At 38.4% G+C, this 18,262-nt stretch overlaps 1 protein-coding gene across 3 annotated transcripts; it reads left to right on the top strand.

Annotated features, from left to right (window-relative positions):
* Nucleotides 1–566: 566 nt before the first annotated feature.
* PI4K2B (phosphatidylinositol 4-kinase type 2 beta) lies at nt 567–17,349 on the top strand. 3 transcript variants are annotated; one of them, XM_048942020.1, is made up of 10 exons: nt 567–848; nt 3,415–3,572; nt 7,904–8,104; nt 8,704–8,835; nt 10,142–10,295; nt 11,210–11,277; nt 11,533–11,632; nt 12,600–12,733; nt 13,473–13,532; nt 15,650–17,349. In XM_048942020.1, the coding sequence occupies exons 1-10, from the start codon at nt 704–706 to the stop codon at nt 15,821–15,823; spliced, it is 1,326 nt and encodes a 441-aa protein (XP_048797977.1). In that variant the 5' UTR covers nt 567–703; the 3' UTR covers nt 15,824–17,349. The 3 variants fall into 3 exon arrangements, with proteins under 3 accessions (XP_048797977.1, XP_048797976.1, XP_048797978.1); XM_048942019.1 differs by having other exon boundaries at nt 567–962; XM_048942021.1 differs by lacking the exon at nt 567–848 and adding an exon at nt 1,027–3,305.
* The last annotated feature ends 913 nt before the right edge of the window (nt 17,350–18,262 follow it).

The raw sequence follows: 18,262 nt of genomic DNA, 5'->3' as shown, positions 1-18,262 counted from the left end.
TCCATCTCTCTCCTGTTTTTCACGAACGCCTCTGAGCTCTGTGCCAGCAAAACCTGTCCCCAGAGAGAGAAATGTGGGAGGATGCATCCTAGTCACGGTGTGATGCGCTGTGTTGGGGTTTGGTTGTTTCCCTTATTTCTGTTAACACAAGGATGGCTGTGAGAACATGGAAGCAGTTGGAGTAGATTCGTACTGTTTTTATTTGCTGTTTTTCTGCTTGCTTGCTTTTGGAAATGACAGTGCACTGCGTAGAACATTTCATAAAGTGCAAGGTAGGAGGGAACCCGGAACGTGGCCAAGAGACAAACCAGCCTCAGACTTAGAAACTCAGGGCTTTACGGAGATGTTTTGTTGAGTCCCAGCAACGAGAATACTTCGAGGGTGGATGTCTGGCCGCCCGGAGGAGCAGGGAGCAGTCACGCTGCACGCACGCTGCCCTCCACGGCGTGCGTGCGTCCGGACGACGCAGGGCGGGAGCCGCGCTGCGCGGACGGCCGGGACGGCAGCGCGGCGCCCGGAACGCGGCTCCTTTAAGGCAGGTAGCAGCGCAGGGCGGGCCGCCGGCGCATGCGCGGAGCTGTGACGGGCCCGCCGCCGTAGCGCCGGCACCGAGAGCGCCATGGGTTGCGGTGGGGGTGCCTGAGTCCGCGTTCGCCTGGCGGCGCCTCCTCGCCCCGCGCTCGGCTCCTGGCCGCTGCCGCCTATGGAGTCGGGTTCCGAGGAGCCCGACGAGCAGCTGCTGCTCCTGTCGGAGCCGGCGCTTCGGGCGGGGCCGTCCGCGGGGAGAGCCGCCCCCGGCGGGGCCGTGAGGCTGTGCGGGGAGCCGGGGCCGGAGGAGGAAGAGGAGGGTGAGGAGGACTCGGGGCCCGAGGGGGATGGAGAGGAAGAGCCTCTCCTGCGGGCGTCGGGCCGCGGGCGCCGAGCGGGCGCCGCCCGGGATAAGGAGCCCCGCGTCGGCGCAGGTACGGCCGCGGCCGCAGGGTTGGCGCGGGGGGAGCGGCGCGGGGCGCCCGGCGTGTGCCCAGAGGGGTGGATGGACGGACGGACGGACGGACGGGCCCGACCTAACCCAGCCCAGCCCCGCGCGGTGGGTGGGCCGTACCTGCCGGGCCGAGGTGCTCGCGGCTCGCAATGCCCGCTGCTTCCGCCGGCCACCCGTCCCACGGGGAGAGCCAGCAGACGGTGCCGGGCGGCGCGGGACGTGCGGGGCTGCCGAGCTCGTGCGCGTCTCCGTGAGCCTGCCCGCTGCTGCTGAGCCTTGTCCTTGCCGTTCGGTTCTGCTGCGACTTTCTTTGGGTTTGTCGCTTTACACAGTAAAAGTTCTGACTGCGCGACTGCGGGCTGCCGCTGCTTTTTCAGGCTTTGGTGCTTTCTTTCGTACGACTTTGAAAGCATTGTAGGGTTTGCCGGTGGAAATCCACGGATTTGTGTCACCGATCAGTGTGTGCTGTGGTAATTACATTTTTTGTCCATGATGGGCTTTACAATTGCCTCTTAGGAAGGCTTTTTTTTTTGTTCTTTAAACTTGAAAAAAGTTCATTTTGCAGGAATAGTTGATTTTGCAAACAAATCAAAAACGCACCAATTTGAACAAAACAGGCTATGTGAGTAACTCTTCTTAAGTAGCCATAAGGAGTTTAACTGTAAGAAACAAATGCAATCTTGTTTTTTAACCAGTAAAAGTGTGTGATGTGAGGGTGCCGATAGGATGTTAGGGTTCTTCTGCTTTATTTCTGTGGAGATTGAATGTATTGAGATGGTGCTTTTAGCAAAGTATCATCCTTAATGTTTCTGAGGGGAGACTGGAGCTCTGAGTCTCATCCTGCAGGGCAGTAAGAGAGGTGAATGCAGAGATCTCTGACATCTCCTCTGAGATTATGTAAGAAAACTTCAGAACTCCTCAAGGCTCCCCCTAGAAATACTAGTATTAAAATAGAGAAAGTCTTAGGTGAAAGAAGTTAGAGTGCTACACTTACACACAAAATACACTGGTTTAGCCGATGTGATCGTTAACTTGATGGAAGAACAAGTAGAGGTGTGTGCTTGGATGGCAGTGCTCGTGTCCTTGGTGGGACAGTCTTGTTGTTTAAGTTTGTAAAGCTGCTGTACTTGGACCTTGTGCAACTTCATTTGGAAAATGCTGACTGTGTGGCTGAGCCCTGATCTCCTGAATGGGAACTTCTGAGAAGAATAGTTCTTGGAGCAGCTGCAAGAAAAACCTTCAACAGTTGTAATTGTGCATCCAGGGATGGTACTGAAAATAAGCTGTGTTATGTTTTCATAGAGGAAACCAACTTGGAAAACCCTGCTGTGTTCAACAGATGCTAGTTACAAGTGGCTTTTTTTTTTCATGTGGAAGCTGTTGAGAAACTGAAAGGAAACTTCTTACAACTGCTTCTGTCCTTGTTTGCATCCTGTGTGTTCTCATACCCACATCACTGCAGTAATAGAAGGCTTTCTAGTAGCTCAGTAGCAACAATGATAAAACCCTACGTTTAAAAAGGCAAAAATTCTCTTGAGCATACAGCATAATGTATTTCTTAGATATAACTGCAAGACAAATGTACTCAATTACGTTCATGTTAGGGAGACGTGATAGAAGATTATATTCCTAAAGGCAGTAAGGATTCTAATGGATTTTGGACCTGGAATGAATGCACAGAAGTTAAAAGCTGACCTCTGAGAAAGCCAGAGCTCTCCAGTTCGAGAACTTACACCGAGAAATAATGTAAAGTTTTGACGAGCAATAGAAGTATTAATTCCTGCCAGCTGTTTAGCTGCTTGTTTTTCATTATTGTTTATTATCTACATAGAACTGATTCCCTGGTCAGTGTGCATAGAAGTTCTTCAGGAGGTTTACAGTACTTTAGTGTTGAGTGCTGAAGGCATGCCATACTTGGTTGGGATGTTGATGCTACTTCTCAGCTCTACGTGTAAGACTGAGCGGGTAATGAATGTGCTAGCCAAGCTGTTAGCAGAATAATGTGGTACCATTCTAATACTCAGTGGGTGATGGACAGTTTGCTTTCAGTTACCTTTCTCTACTAAGAGGAGCAAAAGCCTTAAGAGAAGGGTATATGTGGATGTTCAATGTACATGTGCATTTTTTTTAGTTCTTTTTTTTCTCCTTTAGGCTTTGTGACATAAATATTAAAATAATCCTTGTAAGATATAAACATTTTGCAGTGCTAGTCCCAAAGTAGTTGTAGGTTTGGATGTTCTACTTTAAATACATTTTATTAGGTGTGGGTGTATCAGTGTGCAAAGTTTCACTGATTCGTCACAGCAGATTCTCCTGCTTGCTGGTAAGTAGGCATTGGCAGGGAGAACTATTCATGTTTCTATGTATTTACTTATGCTTTTATTCTTTCTTACTACAAATTGTGCTTGTTTGCTTATTTTCTTATTTTCCAGGACATACGGGACACACTATTGATATGAATACATTTGTAGATGATCCAGAATTTGCAGAAATTGTTATGAGAGCAGAACAAGCTATAGAGTGTGGAGTTCTGCCGGAAAGGATCTCTCAAGGATCCAGTGGGAGTTACTTTGTGAAGGACAGCAAGGGGGTGAGCAAAACGTTTCAAATGCAGAGTCTCTAACAATAGCTGGTTTAAAATGAGAATTTCTAATTCTGTTTAAAAACCTTTTAAGCGTGCCAAAATCTAAGCAACCCAAGTAAGTATTTAGATTTCTGATGTCTTGCTGCATAAGTGAAGTCCAACTAACTGTTTCTCTATTGCAGTTTTAGCATGTTTTGGATATTCTGCATCAGATAAATACGGAGGAAATAAAAGGGTCTGTTTGAGAACTGCTCAGGGAACCTTTTTGCAGAATCTACCATTTTGTTTTTTGTACGTTTTAACTGATTTCCTTGAAAGAACTCAGCTTTTGGTTTAGTACTGTTTAGTGTTCTTTAGCGAGCGGTTTTACTTATTTATTTTTTCTTTGTTTATTGTGTTTTATCTATGATGGTTTGGTCTACATGCTCCTGTGGACAGGCAAGGAGAGTGAAACAACCAGCCAACCTTTTTGCTTGTAGTCAGCTACGGAATCTTAGCATGGTAGTTTTTAGTTTGTCTTACTTCGAAAAGTGCCATTTACCACTAACAGAAGAGAAGGGCAACTGTAGTAGTCACCTGCTATATCATCAGAGTTGTCTTAAGTCTATTGTGAGAGAGAGAACTTAGTTACAACTTGCTTGAAAAGTATCACTATGTTAGCATTCTTATTAAAGGAGACTTTCGGCATAGTTCCTCGTTTTCTTTAAATCAGAAATACTTTGCTTATGGGCCTGTTCCAGAAAGCAGACTCCGGAGCGTTTTTAGCGAGTATCAAGAAGATAATTCTCTGTACCTTTTGATTTGTTATATGCAATTTTATTTTAAGCTCAGTCAGCAGCCTTTAATTTTAGGTAGATGCAGGTGTTAGTTCTGAAGATGCCATTTGAGTTGGACTTGGAAACTGTAACACCTAAGTCCTAGGTTTTCACAACATCTGAGATTGCTTTTTCCTGCATCCTCAGAAAAGTTGTTTCTTCCTTGTTTGGGATTTAATTTTCTTTTTATTTAACCTCTTTTTGTATTACTGGTTGTTATGGAGTATATTCCCGTCTTGCCACTTTTCATAGATATCCAGTTAGTTTTAATGGCAATTTTCTGGTGATAGTGTTTATGCTTTTGAATGAGTGATTTTTCACGATAATTGCCTGCCTTGAATTATGTTGTGGTCTCATTCTGAACTTATTTTGAAGACGTAAGGTGGCAGAATTACCCATACAAAATCTTTTCAGGACTGTATATATGGTTCATGCTCCTGCATTCCAGGAACATTTGCTAGTAGTGAGCTCCTTCATCCTGTTGGGGGAGAACCAAAGTAGATGGGGAAGAAAGGGAGGGGGATGTCTTTTTGAAACTGGAAGAAAAATTGTTTCTTTCTCCAATCAGTTTGTGGGATTCTTGCTCATACATATAATACTATTTACAGAGAGACCCATTTCAAGTTTCATCAGTAATTTTTTACTTTCAAGTCACTTCCCTACTTCAGTAGTTTTGTTCTGTGCAGGCTTTCAGCTTGTATACTTACATATACATATTCAAACTGAATACAACTTCTAAAGAGATTCTGAAGAAGTAAGGATCATTTCTTTCCTTTTGTGGAATTGGAAAAATTCAGAACAGCTTTGTGGCTTGCTTTCTCCTCCCTGTGTTGGGGAAGACCTTATTAACTGATATACTTAGCATTCTAACTGCTCAGCTTCTGGCATATTTACTCACGCTAATACCAACTTCTAGCTAAAGTGACTTGTTGCCGTTAGGTTGTTTTAATCGTTGATTTGATTCTCCCAGAAATACAAACCTGTCACCTTTCTGTGTTTTACTGGTGTAGCTGTTTACTGATACAAAGCAGTTCAGTACTTCAGCATTCTTGATGAAGTGACGAATACTTGTTCGTTTACCTGCACACTGTGTAACCAAGGAAGAGTCTATCTGCCTCAATGCAGTCTTCTGCAAGGTGTTTTTGCTACTGGCTAATTGGTCATGTCATTGCAGCCAGTCTAGAAATTAATTTTGACTGGCTTTCTTGGTTGTCTACATAGTGAGCCATCTGGTTCTACTCGACATCAGTGGCTCTGCAAAGTTTGTCGAGGTTTGAACTTCAGGAAAAACTTGAAAATTGTATCTTGACTTGATATTATAGCACAGAAAGGTTCAGGCAAGCAATGGAATGGGCTAAGCTCCTTTTAAAAATGTTCAGTTTGTGGGAAGTACTACCTAAAATGTGACTCAGAAAGGATAATTAATGACTTGACCTGGCATATAAGTGTAATACATCATTACATTTCTGGGAAATGAAATCTCGTAACTGTGTTTTCAGGAGGTAGATACATGTGATTCAACAGGAGTAAAATAACTTTTTAAGAATGCTAGTATTGTGATGTTGGCTGAAGTAGCATGCCAAGCAAATTCCGTTTCCAAAGGGTTTTTTTTCTTTTGTTGCTTTAGGAGGCCAATTCCTAATGTGTTCTGTGTGGAGAACATAGTTGTGAATTCCAGACTTACATGTTACAGAGAATGCTTGTTGTAGGAATAAGGACTTCTTGTGTAGGTCTAAATAGAATCGTAAACACAATGCACAGTTGCAGAGAACTTGCACACCATTAGAACTGGAGATAACAGCGTGCTGAAAACATGAGAGAATTTTTGCCACTTCACATCCTATTCCTGTTGATAGTAAACTTGTAGAATGAATGCAAATAGTGATGTTTCAACTTCTTTCTTCTGGTAGTTGGTGGGAGTGAATCAAAGTGGATAAATAAGAGAGGTGTTGTTACTAAAACCTACTGTGTTGTGTATTGTATTGCCAAGTGTAACAGACTAAGTTCACTGTAGTTAGTCTTATCCAAAACAAGAGTGAAAGCAGCTAAAAATTCTATTGAACCTAGATCAACTAGTTAGTTCATCTCCATAGTCCAGCTGAATTAGGTTCCTGGGATGCTGGTAACTAACTAGCAGCAAACTGTGTTCTTGGTTTGACGTGCAAATCAGCTATAAGAATTGAGTGCAACTGCAAGCAATTCTTGGCTTATTGAGAGATTACTTTTTTTTTTTTTTTTTTTTTTTTGGTAAGGATTCAGAGAACGAGTATGAGAAAGTATTTTTAAATAGTTGTATTTGTTACATATTACATAAGAGTTTGATTTACTTAGTGTGGTCATGAGAAAAGGAATAAAAATACTGCACGTCTACAGTATTTTACTTGAGCTATACAAAAGTCACTGCAGGGACCTTGTACATTAGGCTAAATTTTATCACGGACAATGGGAAAGGTATATAATTCAGTGTAACAAAAACTGTGCAGTTTGAGGTTAACAAATAATAGAATCCTGTTGTAGGAGGCACCTTAAGAAATTATCTCTTTAATCCCTACGTTGCAGAGCAGGATTGTCTTAAAGGATTTGTCATGCTCCTGTGGCTAACCTGTTCTTAGCAGCATCCTGTTTTGGAAACTGCACAGCCCAGAAATCTTAAGCCTACTCTTAAGGTTTAAGAGTTTTTCTTGCTTCTTACCTGCTGAGATTTAAGCCTATCGTTTCTTGGTTGGTTAACACTAAATCTGTTGTTCCTTGTTTCTTTATAGCAACTTATTTAGTTGATTTTTGCGCCCTATTTTTTCTTCTTTAGGTTGGACAATCCATGGTCATACCATCTGGGATCTGTGAATTATGGAGAAATATTTACTGTCTTGCATATTCTCATTTTTTTTCCAATTTTCTCTAGTTATTGCACAGATTTCTTGAAGCATAATGTCCAAAAATGGAATAGTATTCCTAGTAATTTTAAGCTTTGGTACAATTATTTATGTGTGTCAGGTAATATAAACTGCTGCTGTCAGCTTTGTGTCAAGGAATCTACAGTGGTAGTGGTGCCATCCATTGGAGCTGCCAAGTGCAAGTTTTCATGTTTTCTAACTGAAAGTAATAAAATAGATACAAAAGATAAAATGTAACACTTGATTATCAGCATTCTGTATATTTTTTGCTTTCCTAGAACCATTGTCTGTCTGGAATGTCTAATCAGTAAGTTAACTGGTAGGCTGAAAGTTCTTCTTAAAGTTGCTTTTAAAAACTACTTGTATTCTAAAATAGTTGTCTTTAATTTTGTAGAAGTAGCAAGTGTTGGCTGGTTTTGATGTTTTTGTTATGAAAAGAGGTCATTTTGAATTTGTGCTACTTCTAGAACAGCATTATATAATGCATTTATTTCAAATACTATTTTGTTGGTCTAGATTTATTATATTTTATAGAAAGGGGAATTGTGTAATGCATTAGGATTTAAAATTATTTTGAATATTAGTTATTGAAAGTATCCGTGGTTTAATTGTATATTATTTATCCTAGAAAACGATTGGAGTGTTCAAACCAAAATCTGAAGAGCCTTATGGACATCTAAATCCTAAATGGACCAAATATTTTCACAAGATATGTTGTCCTTGCTGCTTTGGCAGAGGCTGCCTTGTTCCAAACCAGGGCTATCTCTCTGAAGCTGGTGCCTATCTTGTAGATGACAAGCTGGGGCTGGGAGTTGTGCCCAAAACTAAGGTAAAAGTTAAAAATTCATGAATTATCAAATGCAGAAAGTACACAGTTACTGATATATCAGGATCTGGGCTGCAGTTGTGATCGCGTTAGCTCTAGATCATCTGCAAACTGTATCAAGTCCTATTGCCCAGTGCTGTAGTGTAGAAACAGTGACTCTGCGGTTCTTTGTTTTAAAGGATGGGTTTGAGAGCTGAATTAAATCTTCAGTGTGTTCTCCATTTAAAATAAATAACCACTTCAGTGTTCAGTATTTTCTGCTGTTTGTCTGCATCTAATTTAGCAAGAAGCATAAGAATTGTGAATTCTGATATATTCTATATAGCAGCGCATAAAGATTCTAGTTTGCAAGTATTTCATCACATTTCTCTTTAAGATTTCTCTTTAAGATATGTGAGATAGCAAATCTTCATGCTTTCTTGGTTTTTATTTATTTATTTATTTATCTATTTATTTATTTATTTCCCCTACTGGAGTTGCCTGATGCTTCATTTTTGCTTTCTTGGCAACAGCATAAAACTTACCGTAAATAGATAAATAAAATGATGCATAATGGAGTTGTGCTTTTAACATTTTTAATGGTGACATTTTCTTACTTGAAGGTTGTCTGGCTTGTCAGCGAGACCTTTAATTACAGTGCAATAGATCGTGCAAAGTCAAGAGGAAAAAAATATGCTTTAGAGAAAGTGCCAAAAGTTGCTAAAAAATTTAATCGCATTGGACTACCTCCTAAGGTAAGATTGAAGAGAAGATCAATGTGTTTCCTTTCTCTGGCACAAAAACCTTAATAATAAAAATGCTATAGATGACTAGCAGAAGAAACACCTTGTTGTTTATTTACAAGCAATCTCTGAATGATGGAAGGTTGATAAAATATAATTGTTCTTAAGCAAAACCTGACTGTTCTGTTGCATCTTTCTTTCTCTTAAACTACGCTCACAATCTAGCCACTGCTTCAGTTTGTAGCTTAGCTTTCTCCTTGAAGAAAATCACATAAAAATCGTGTACTTCGTTTTTCTCCTTGTCTTAACTAGTTGTATTTCCTTTGTTGCTTGCTGCTTTTTTTTTTTGTTTGTTTCATGATTGCTTCTCCCTTGCTGTTTTTCTAGTTCTTTCAGATTTTCTGAATCTTTCTCCCTTCTATTTCTTTTCCTTTTTTAGGGATCTTACTGTCATGCTCATCCTACCTTCTTGTGTGCAGTGTTCCTCTGACTACAGCCTCACATCTTTCTTGATGTAACTGCAGAATCTCACCAGTTCTGCTCTTACACTTTTAAAACACAACTTTAGTGATCTACTTCACAATTCCAGCAATTTAGTTTGGTACAACATACGTTATGCAAGCTTGTATCACATATTGCATGTTTATTATGTACACTTAAAAGTTCATCTGTATCTCAACATGTGTGCATCTATATACATTTTAATTCTCAAATATAATCTCTCTTTTGAATTTTAATCTTGAGTAACTTTTCTGTTGTCCACACATACGGAGCCTATTTCATCTGTGCTTTCCTTCCTTGGAGTCTTTTGGGAAATGTATTTCAGTCATTTTCATGCAAAATGTTTTGAAAAAATGACCAGAGCTGCTGGTCTCATCAGTGAAACATACAAGCTGTTCAGAGGGGAAGACTTTTTTTCCTGCTGTAATTTTTGGTGAGTTTTCTATGAACTGATGAACCAAGTATTTTCAATGGAAATAGATGCTACTTCTTCATATCAGATATTGCTCATAACACTGAAGCTTTGTTTGTGCCAGTCTGTCTGCCTACTTTTAGTTCCTGGTAAATTCAATGAGTGCTTCAACACACTGAAAATCAGACCAAAACCAAAAAAATCCAAATCACATTTGAGACTTCTTAGAATTTTCTCAGAATTTAGAGAAACCACTGGGGAAGAGAAACTACTTAGTCTTGTTTTCATATTTTCTGGTTTTTGCTGGGTGTTTCACTGTATTGCTTTCAGTGTTCTGACCTTTGAAAGGATGTTAGCTGAAGACATGTGTGGATGTATTTGTTATATGGTTTCTTAATGTTTTAGGTTGGCTCCTTCCAGCTGTTTGTTGAAGGATATAAGGAAGCTGACTACTGGCTCAGGAAGTTTGAAACTGATCCTTTACCTGAGAACACAAGGAAGGAATTTCAGTCACAGTTTGAAAGATTGGTTATCTTAGATTATGTCATCAGAAATACAGGTACCTCGTAGCATCCTGAAATATCAGTGAACTTGAGGGGAAATTTGTAAATAACTCTGACTGAAAGTTGCTAGTGAAAGCTTTAATGCATTTCAAGTGTTTTACTCACAAATGAAGGCCAGAATGTTGCGTTTTAAAGAATGTATATCTCTAGATTCAAACACTAAATATTAGAGAATTACAAAATCCAAGCAATTTTTATTGGCAGTTACTTGATATTTTTAAATGACTTGAGAATTTAAAATAAAATACTCCTGCCTTAGCTGTGCTAATAGGTGGTTAGTTGTCTCTTTTGCAAAGTTAGAGGAAAGGATGGTGAGGTTACAGGAAGCATAAAAGCAACTACAGCTACCATTCCTTTTATGCTGAGCTGGAGACCAATAACAGCACAGTTTCACATTGGTGCAAAATACTTTGTATTGATGGTGGCCAGGCACTGGACAGTAATCTGTGAAATGTCTGTTCTCCTGTGTTCCTCTTTCTTTCACTCAGAGATTGAGATTTTTGTTTGACTTTTTGTAGGTGATTTGTTTTAGAATTTTGTAGAATGCAAAGGCAGTTTTATCTAAATGGTTCCTTTGCTGCTTCATCTGAAGTGGGCATCTTTACTACGTTCTATAGGAATGCCAGTGCCTGAAGATACTTCTTGCTTGATTATTTTTTTTTTTCCTGTATATTCAGTCAGTAAAGCAGTAGTATATATGGCTTAAATATGTTTAGTAAAATTTAGTGTTTCCAATAAATCAGTTATCTTAAAGGTTTCACAAAAGGTGTTTTGGAGGGGAAAAAAACCTGAATGGTTTTGCCTGATATCTTTGGTAAATTCTCAACTTACAGTATTACTTTCTGTATAATTTTGAGTGCTTTCTTTACATGATGTCTTGTGACATGCATTTTTTTTTCTTTACCTAAAGACAGAGGTAATGATAACTGGTTAGTCAGATACGAAAAGCAAGGTGATGAACTTAACCTGTCAGATAAGGTAAGAAAATAATCTGAAAATGTTCTGATTCCTACAGCTGTTTCTGGGCTCTGTTTATTTTGTATTTTTGGAAGAGCTGCTCTGTTATGGTGGTAGCCTTAAGAATTCTGTGAGCTGCAGTTTCTTTGATAGTCCTTCCTGAAATTTAAATTTACTTAACTTAGTGAAACTAAAACCCATATTTAGTATTCTAATGTATGTTATATTTTTGTAAACATGCAGGTGTCACTAAACTTTGAAATATTCCTTCCATAGGATATTCAATGGACTGTAACTGAAGAATCTACTATTAAAATTGCTGCAATTGACAATGGCTTAGCATTTCCCTTTAAGCATCCTGATGAGTGGAGGGCGTGTATGTATTGTATTATTCAACCATCTTACTTCTGGAAGTGATTTCTAAATAAGTATTTGCAGTTTGGGTGATAATAAAGTGTAAAACCATCAAGCTAGCACCAAATGCTTTTCTTTTTGCAGTGCCATGTGTGATGTGTGATATAGTCCTTTGCTTTTTTTTTTTTTAAACTTAGAGCAGTATTAATACATAGATATTCACAAAGAATGATTCTTACATTTTTTCTAATTAGTGCAGTCAAAAGTGACTTGAGTGCAAGGATATGCAAACTGTTTCAAAACTGTTCTAAGGGTGCTGTTGTGAATAAGTAGACAGCCTATTTAGTATTTTTCCTTGTTTTCAACCCTAGCTCATTTTGTAGAATTTAATATTAGGTTCAAGAGGATAAAAAAAAAAAAAAAAAATTACATTCCTAGTAAATCTAAATTGCTTCTGAAGATCTCTCTGAATACTTACAGTTTAGAGGAAAGTGCCTGAAAAGGCTTAATGATATCTGTGAACTGTTGGCCGATTGGGTAATTGTTACAGTTAAGTGTGGGCTGGTTAATAAAAGGCTATTTAATTACTTGCTCGTAGCTCTGTGCAGTCCTAAACATCTTGCTACTTGATAGCTATTTCCCACATATCTCTTCTGCAGTCAGTTCTAGTTCTGTAGCTGTTACGTTATTCCAAAGGACATTAAATTACTACACAAGGAGTAAGCTGCTTTTGTTTACACTATTTGTTGGTTAAACTAAATACTCAAAATATTAAATTCTTAAAATGTATGTTGTCACTGATGGAGTAAAAATAAAAATAAAAATAAAAAATACATAGTTGTTGTAGCTGCAGCCAGATGAGGTACATTGAGGTAACCCAGTGCTGTGGAAGCACGTATTACTGATTACCTCCAGGAAGGAGCATGCTGCTACAACAGTCGTAAACACTTGAAAACTTAATTTTTGCCTGTTGTTTTTTCCTATGTTAGATCCCTTTCATTGGGCTTGGCTTTCTCAAGCACAAGTTCCCTTCTCTCAGGAGACTAGAGACTTGGTTCTTCCTCGCATCTCTGACATGAACTTTGTACAGGATCTTTGTGAAGATCTTTATGAACTGTTTAAGGTGAGAGGGATGCTTCTTTGAATTTGGCATTTCTGATATACCTAACTGTTCCATTACAAGTACAAGTAAGTTCTTGTTTTTGTACCCTTTTCTACCAAATCATTATATATACGTAGTTACAGGAAGCTATGTCACTGTTGTGACTGAGAGTAATCAGCTTATCTGAAAACCTAATTACCTTTATATATAGTGAAGTTTCACATACTTGGTTAAGTCTAGTTAATTTTTATAGAACAAATCTATGTAAATTCTCCATTTAACCTGTCTCTGTAGTGTATATACACTTAAACTGAAGTAGCCCAATGAGTCTGGCACTAATAATTGCATCTTTGACTCAGCTGCATTCAAAATGACTCTGGACTTTCAAATTCTGTAAAAGGACTTAATAAATCCGGAGGTGGAAGAATTTCTTTGGCAGAGAAAAAATGAGGGTCCAGTGGTATAACATTGTGGTGGTGTTAAGGCTGCCTACCAGTGGGTTGAATTGTTACCTATTGATACGTTCTGCTTTTACCATGTGATGAATTTTGATGTTTATTTTGACATAACTAAATTGTTTGCAGTAAGTAGATTTCTTTGAGTTGTTCTGTGACTACTGGGAGCTTCCTAGGTTTATTGTGATGTTGATAGATATGACTGCATATTGCGAACTCGATAAATGTGCATACCAAAACCACAGTTGATAACAAAGGGATCATTTCTTATAGTAACTGTAATGTTTTATGTTTTCTTCACAAAGACTGATAAAGGATTTGACAAGGCTACTTTTGAAAACCAAATGTCTGTTATGAGGGGGCAGGTAAGACTGCATTTTAATATTATTTCATTTGTCACAACTTCTCAGGTGTTTGTGTTTGTATCTGGAAAATAACAAAGCTCCTATTCAACTGGAAGATACTTGAAGGCCTTTTCATCTGGGAAGAGTAAATTGAATTTTAATGGAGGCTTTTTTTGAAAGGGAGGAGATGATAGCTGTATATTCTTTGATATATTAAACAAAGCATTATTCAAATAAATACAAAAAGTTGTATTGATTTTAGAAGGTTAACTTCTTGGAAATACTTCTCCCAATAAAGAAATAAGGTAGTAGAATTCCTTCATCTTAGCAGATGTCAGTACCAATGATTAGCAGAGTAATGCAGGCATTTCCAGATTAGAGATTCAGTGATAAATTTAAGTCATTTTGTAGTACTAGGACAAGAGAGGAAATGGTTTCTCTCTCCTTGCTGCTTCAAAATTGGTCTGATATACTGGAGGATGAAACTATAAAAATAAATTTAGTTCATCGTAAGTAAGCTGGGCATAAACCAGTGATTTGTGAAAACATAAGGGAATTGGGCTAGAGGAACTAAGACTCCCTTCTGAATGCACTGAAACTGACTTGTCTGCATTTGTAAATTCAGCGTGGGTAGTTTAAAGCCAGACGTTGGCAATTCCTAGAGTGGCTTTGTCTGGTTTTTTTTCCCCTGTAACAAGAAGCTTTGTGCACAACTGCAGTTCTGTTTAGTCAAACATAATTCCAGTTACCATTAATTGTTCACTGGCTAAAAGCCAGAGAACCTTATTCTTTATGAATTTAAAAGTTTAGTTTTAAGAGCTATTTCTGAAATAGATCTTTGAAGATCTTTGTGAAGTCACTGGAAATATTCTGAAATATTCATCTATCTTAACAGAGTTAAGTAGTTTTTTAAGTTGTTTTTGTTTGTGCTGAATCAGTCAGCTACAGGGAATCTATTGTTTAACAAAAAAAGATACAGGCAAAATCTAATCTGCATAGCTGAGAGAGACCTAGACAACAATGTCTAATTCAATTTGACACTAAAAAGTCAGAGTCCAGACCCTCTCGTCCAACTTCTTTTTTTGAGGAGGATTTCAGCAGAGGATTTTACTTTTGTCTCTCTGCCCTTGGAACTGTGTAATTGCAACAGATGTAATTTTTTTTCAGGCTTGGATGTAGATAAAAGAAGTTTAACAGAATTATTCCTTGATGTTTGGAAATCCAGGAGCAAGGGATTCTCTCAGCATTGATTTTTAGAGTTGCTTTTGATGTATGTTTGAAGGGGATTATGCAAGAGTGGGATAACCACATTGATTACGGAAGATTTTTTCTGCAGGATAGCAGAAAAACCCACCACTCTGCAGACATGTTATTAAAAATAGAGAATCTAGTTGATAAGAAATACCAAGAACAATGTATCTTGCATGTGAGGGTATTTATGAGGCTTTAAATCTGAGGCACTGAAAGTATTTAGAAATACATTTTTGTGAAACAGGAAAAAATACTAGAAAGAGTTTCAAGCCCAACGTGACCAGTTCTTGAGAATATAAAGACCATAGCAAATGGTTAATGCAGACCTTTGAACTTGGAAAATGTCAAGTGGAGTTCCTGTAAGAACCAGTTTGCGGGGAAACCATGCAACAGTCTTAATCTGCGGGGTTCTTCATCTGGGAAAGCATGCAACATGGAAGTGTGGAACACGCTGATCTGCTGTTCATTCCACAAGGAAGGAAGGAAGGAGATGCGCAGTAGGGGGGAAAGGAGTTGAGATTACAGCTAATGCAAGTATATCAGCTAAATTGCATTTGAGTACTTGCCTTAGTTTTCAGTAAAGGAAACATTGAACATCATGTAAGATATCAGGATAGGTAGTGAACACTGAAGTTTTGGAAGGAGAACAACAGATTCTTGGCAGATCTGAGAGCTGAATTTGAATCTTAGCACTGGATTTGGCGAATGAAATAGCAGTGGAATGTCATAATGTTATCACATGAGGTACTTCTACTTGCAGTAGATTCTTAAACAAATTTTGTAGAAGACTGCCTTATCAAATAAATGGAGTGATAGCTATGTTTACAATCCTGTTAACCACAATTTAACTTGTATGCTTGCACCTTACCTGCTTTCTACTCTTTTAGATACTAAACCTTACTCAGGCATTAAAGGATGGAAAAAGCCCCATTCAGCTTGTTCAGATGCCACGTGTAATTGTGGAACGAAGTAGCACTGGAAGTCAGGGCCGAATTGTTCATCTGAGTAACGCGTTCACACAGACCTTTCATAGCAGGAAGCCTTTTTTTTCCTCCTGGTAGCAACAAAAATATGTGGGGAAGAGTAAGCTTCTCTAACTTTGGTAAGCTACTTCTGTGTAAAGGCTCTGCAATAATGTACTTCTGCTGTATACCAAGAGCTCCAACTGCCATCACCTCAGAACTTAAATTCTAAAGACTTAAGAAATGTATTTTGAGTGTAATAAAAGTTTACAATTTTTGTGTCAAAATCATGAATTCATATGTCAGGGAATGAGAAGAACTTGTCCATACTGTATTTTTATAGGCTGAATTAATGTAATCTGAATAATACTAAAGGGAAGATGCACAGTTTGCATATGCTGAGAAACTACTTTTGAATACAACAGAAATTCTTTTGGTTTAATATGAATGTGAAAAGCTATAATCTATCAGTTTCCTTTTATATGTTCTTTAAAAAAAGTGGAATGTTTTATTTGATTGTGAAAATGCTTTTCCTTGAAGTTTCTGCCTCATTTGAAGCTGTTAATAGATTTTCATAGGCTATTTACGTGGGGAAAAAAGTTATGCACTTAAGAAAATAATAATAATTTAAAAATCCTTGACACACATGTGAAGGGGGGGAAGGAGAGAGATGCTCAAAGTAGATTTTTTTGTTGTTGTTGTTTTTGCATGTTGGGACCAAAAGTAATTAAATAGCTTTTAGTTGAATTACAGCAAAAATTCATCCCCAGTAAGTACACACAGTTTTTTTCTACTGTGACAAAATGAACTGAGTGTACATTTTGGAGGGTGAAACTTTACCTGTAGCTTTTATGTACTTCAGTACAAAAGTTCTGTATGCATAAATGTGGTATTTCTTTGTAGATAGATTACAACAAAAGAATTGCACAATGGTACAGGTTGGGTTTTTCCTTATAACTGTGTTAATTTGTAGTCACCAAAGTGGTTCTTCACTATTGATGACAGAAGCACTATTAATCACAAAGCTAGTCTGCCTCCTGAATTTCTAACCAAACACACTGTTATTTTTTGACTGGAAAAAAAAAAACAACAACTTACTGTAATATACAGAGCACAGAGATTTATAATTGGACCCTTAACAATGTTATGCTCATTTGCCAATTTTCATTTATGTTTAAGTAATGTGACTTAAGACTTGATAGTCATGCTTCTAGATTTGTAGCTTATGTTATATGATAAATGTTTATTTTCGTAACTTTTCAGTGAAGACCAGGAATGGGAGAAAAAATTGCTGCTTTTATGAGAGAAACTTTCAGTATTTCAGATATTGCTGTATTTTGTAATTCTAAGCAATATTGCTGAACTCAAATGCTTGTATTTTATATAATTTTGGATGTAAATATTGTTGTAGCGTGTCAGCAATTCACATGATTAACTAAAGTGTTTAAGCCTTAAATGTTGAAAAATAGAAGAAATACAGTGTGATGGAGTTGAAAACTGAAATGACCACCTTTATAAATTTTCCATTATTTGTTTTTATCCAGTTTATTAAAATTTAAAGAAGGTATTTATGTACCAGACCTCCTACTGAAGAAAATAAATGTTCAAGTCTGAAACGCACAGGATTTTGACTCCAGTATTGTGTTTGTCCTACAGAGAGAATCCTTAATTGTCTTGTTTCATCTGTGTAACTCTTTGTACACTTATACTTTCTGTACCTGTTACATGGTGTAACTTTCTTGAGAGTACTGAGAAGATGTAACTGGAATGGCACTGCATAGTAAGATTTAATAATGTTGTCCATTATTATGATTTACCTTCTGTGCTGAAGAGAAGTATTTCCTCTTTCCTGGCTGTAGCATCTCACTGCTTTTTCATAGCAAGCATCATGGAGGAGGCTCAGAAGAGAGCTTACTTATTGCTCTACAACTCCCAGAGGTTGTGGTGGGTTAGTGGTCAGCCTCTTCTCCCAGGTAATTCTCCCAGGTAACCGTGATAGGACAAGAGGAAACGGCCCTCAAGTTGCATCTGGGGAGGTTCAGGTTGGATATTAGGAAAAATTTCTTCTCAGAAAGAGTGGGCAGGGACTGGAGCAGGCTGCCCAGGGAGGACGTGGAGTCACCGTTCACGGCAGCGTTAAAGAAAGGTTTAGATGTAGTACTTAGGGACATGGGTTAGTGGCAGTATTTGTGATAGGTGGATGATTGGACTGCTAGGTGATCTTAGAGATCTTTTTGAACCTCAATGATTCCATTTGAGTTACTATGCCTTAGTGACCAGAATGCTTCTATATGCTCCCTAAACCCTGAGAGACTTCTTGAGAGTACTGGTGGTGGTTGGAGAAAACTGAATGTAAAGCAGCACGGGGCTCCTCGAAGCACTTTGCTGGGCGTGCTTTAAAAAACCTCACGTGCAGTCTATTCCTCACAGCCATCTCTTCCAATGCCCAGTTTGTAGCAGAAAGCTACAAATCGTATCATTGTAGCAGAAAACGCTGGGCAGGCGGTGCGTGCAACGCGTCGGACCTTGGTTAAGGTA

This window comes from Lagopus muta, chromosome 4 (genome assembly GCF_023343835.1).
Source record: "Lagopus muta isolate bLagMut1 chromosome 4, bLagMut1 primary, whole genome shotgun sequence".
In the NCBI taxonomy this organism is placed as follows: domain Eukaryota; kingdom Metazoa; phylum Chordata; class Aves; order Galliformes; family Phasianidae; genus Lagopus; species Lagopus muta.
This window is presented reverse-complemented; position numbering and strand designations above follow the sequence as displayed.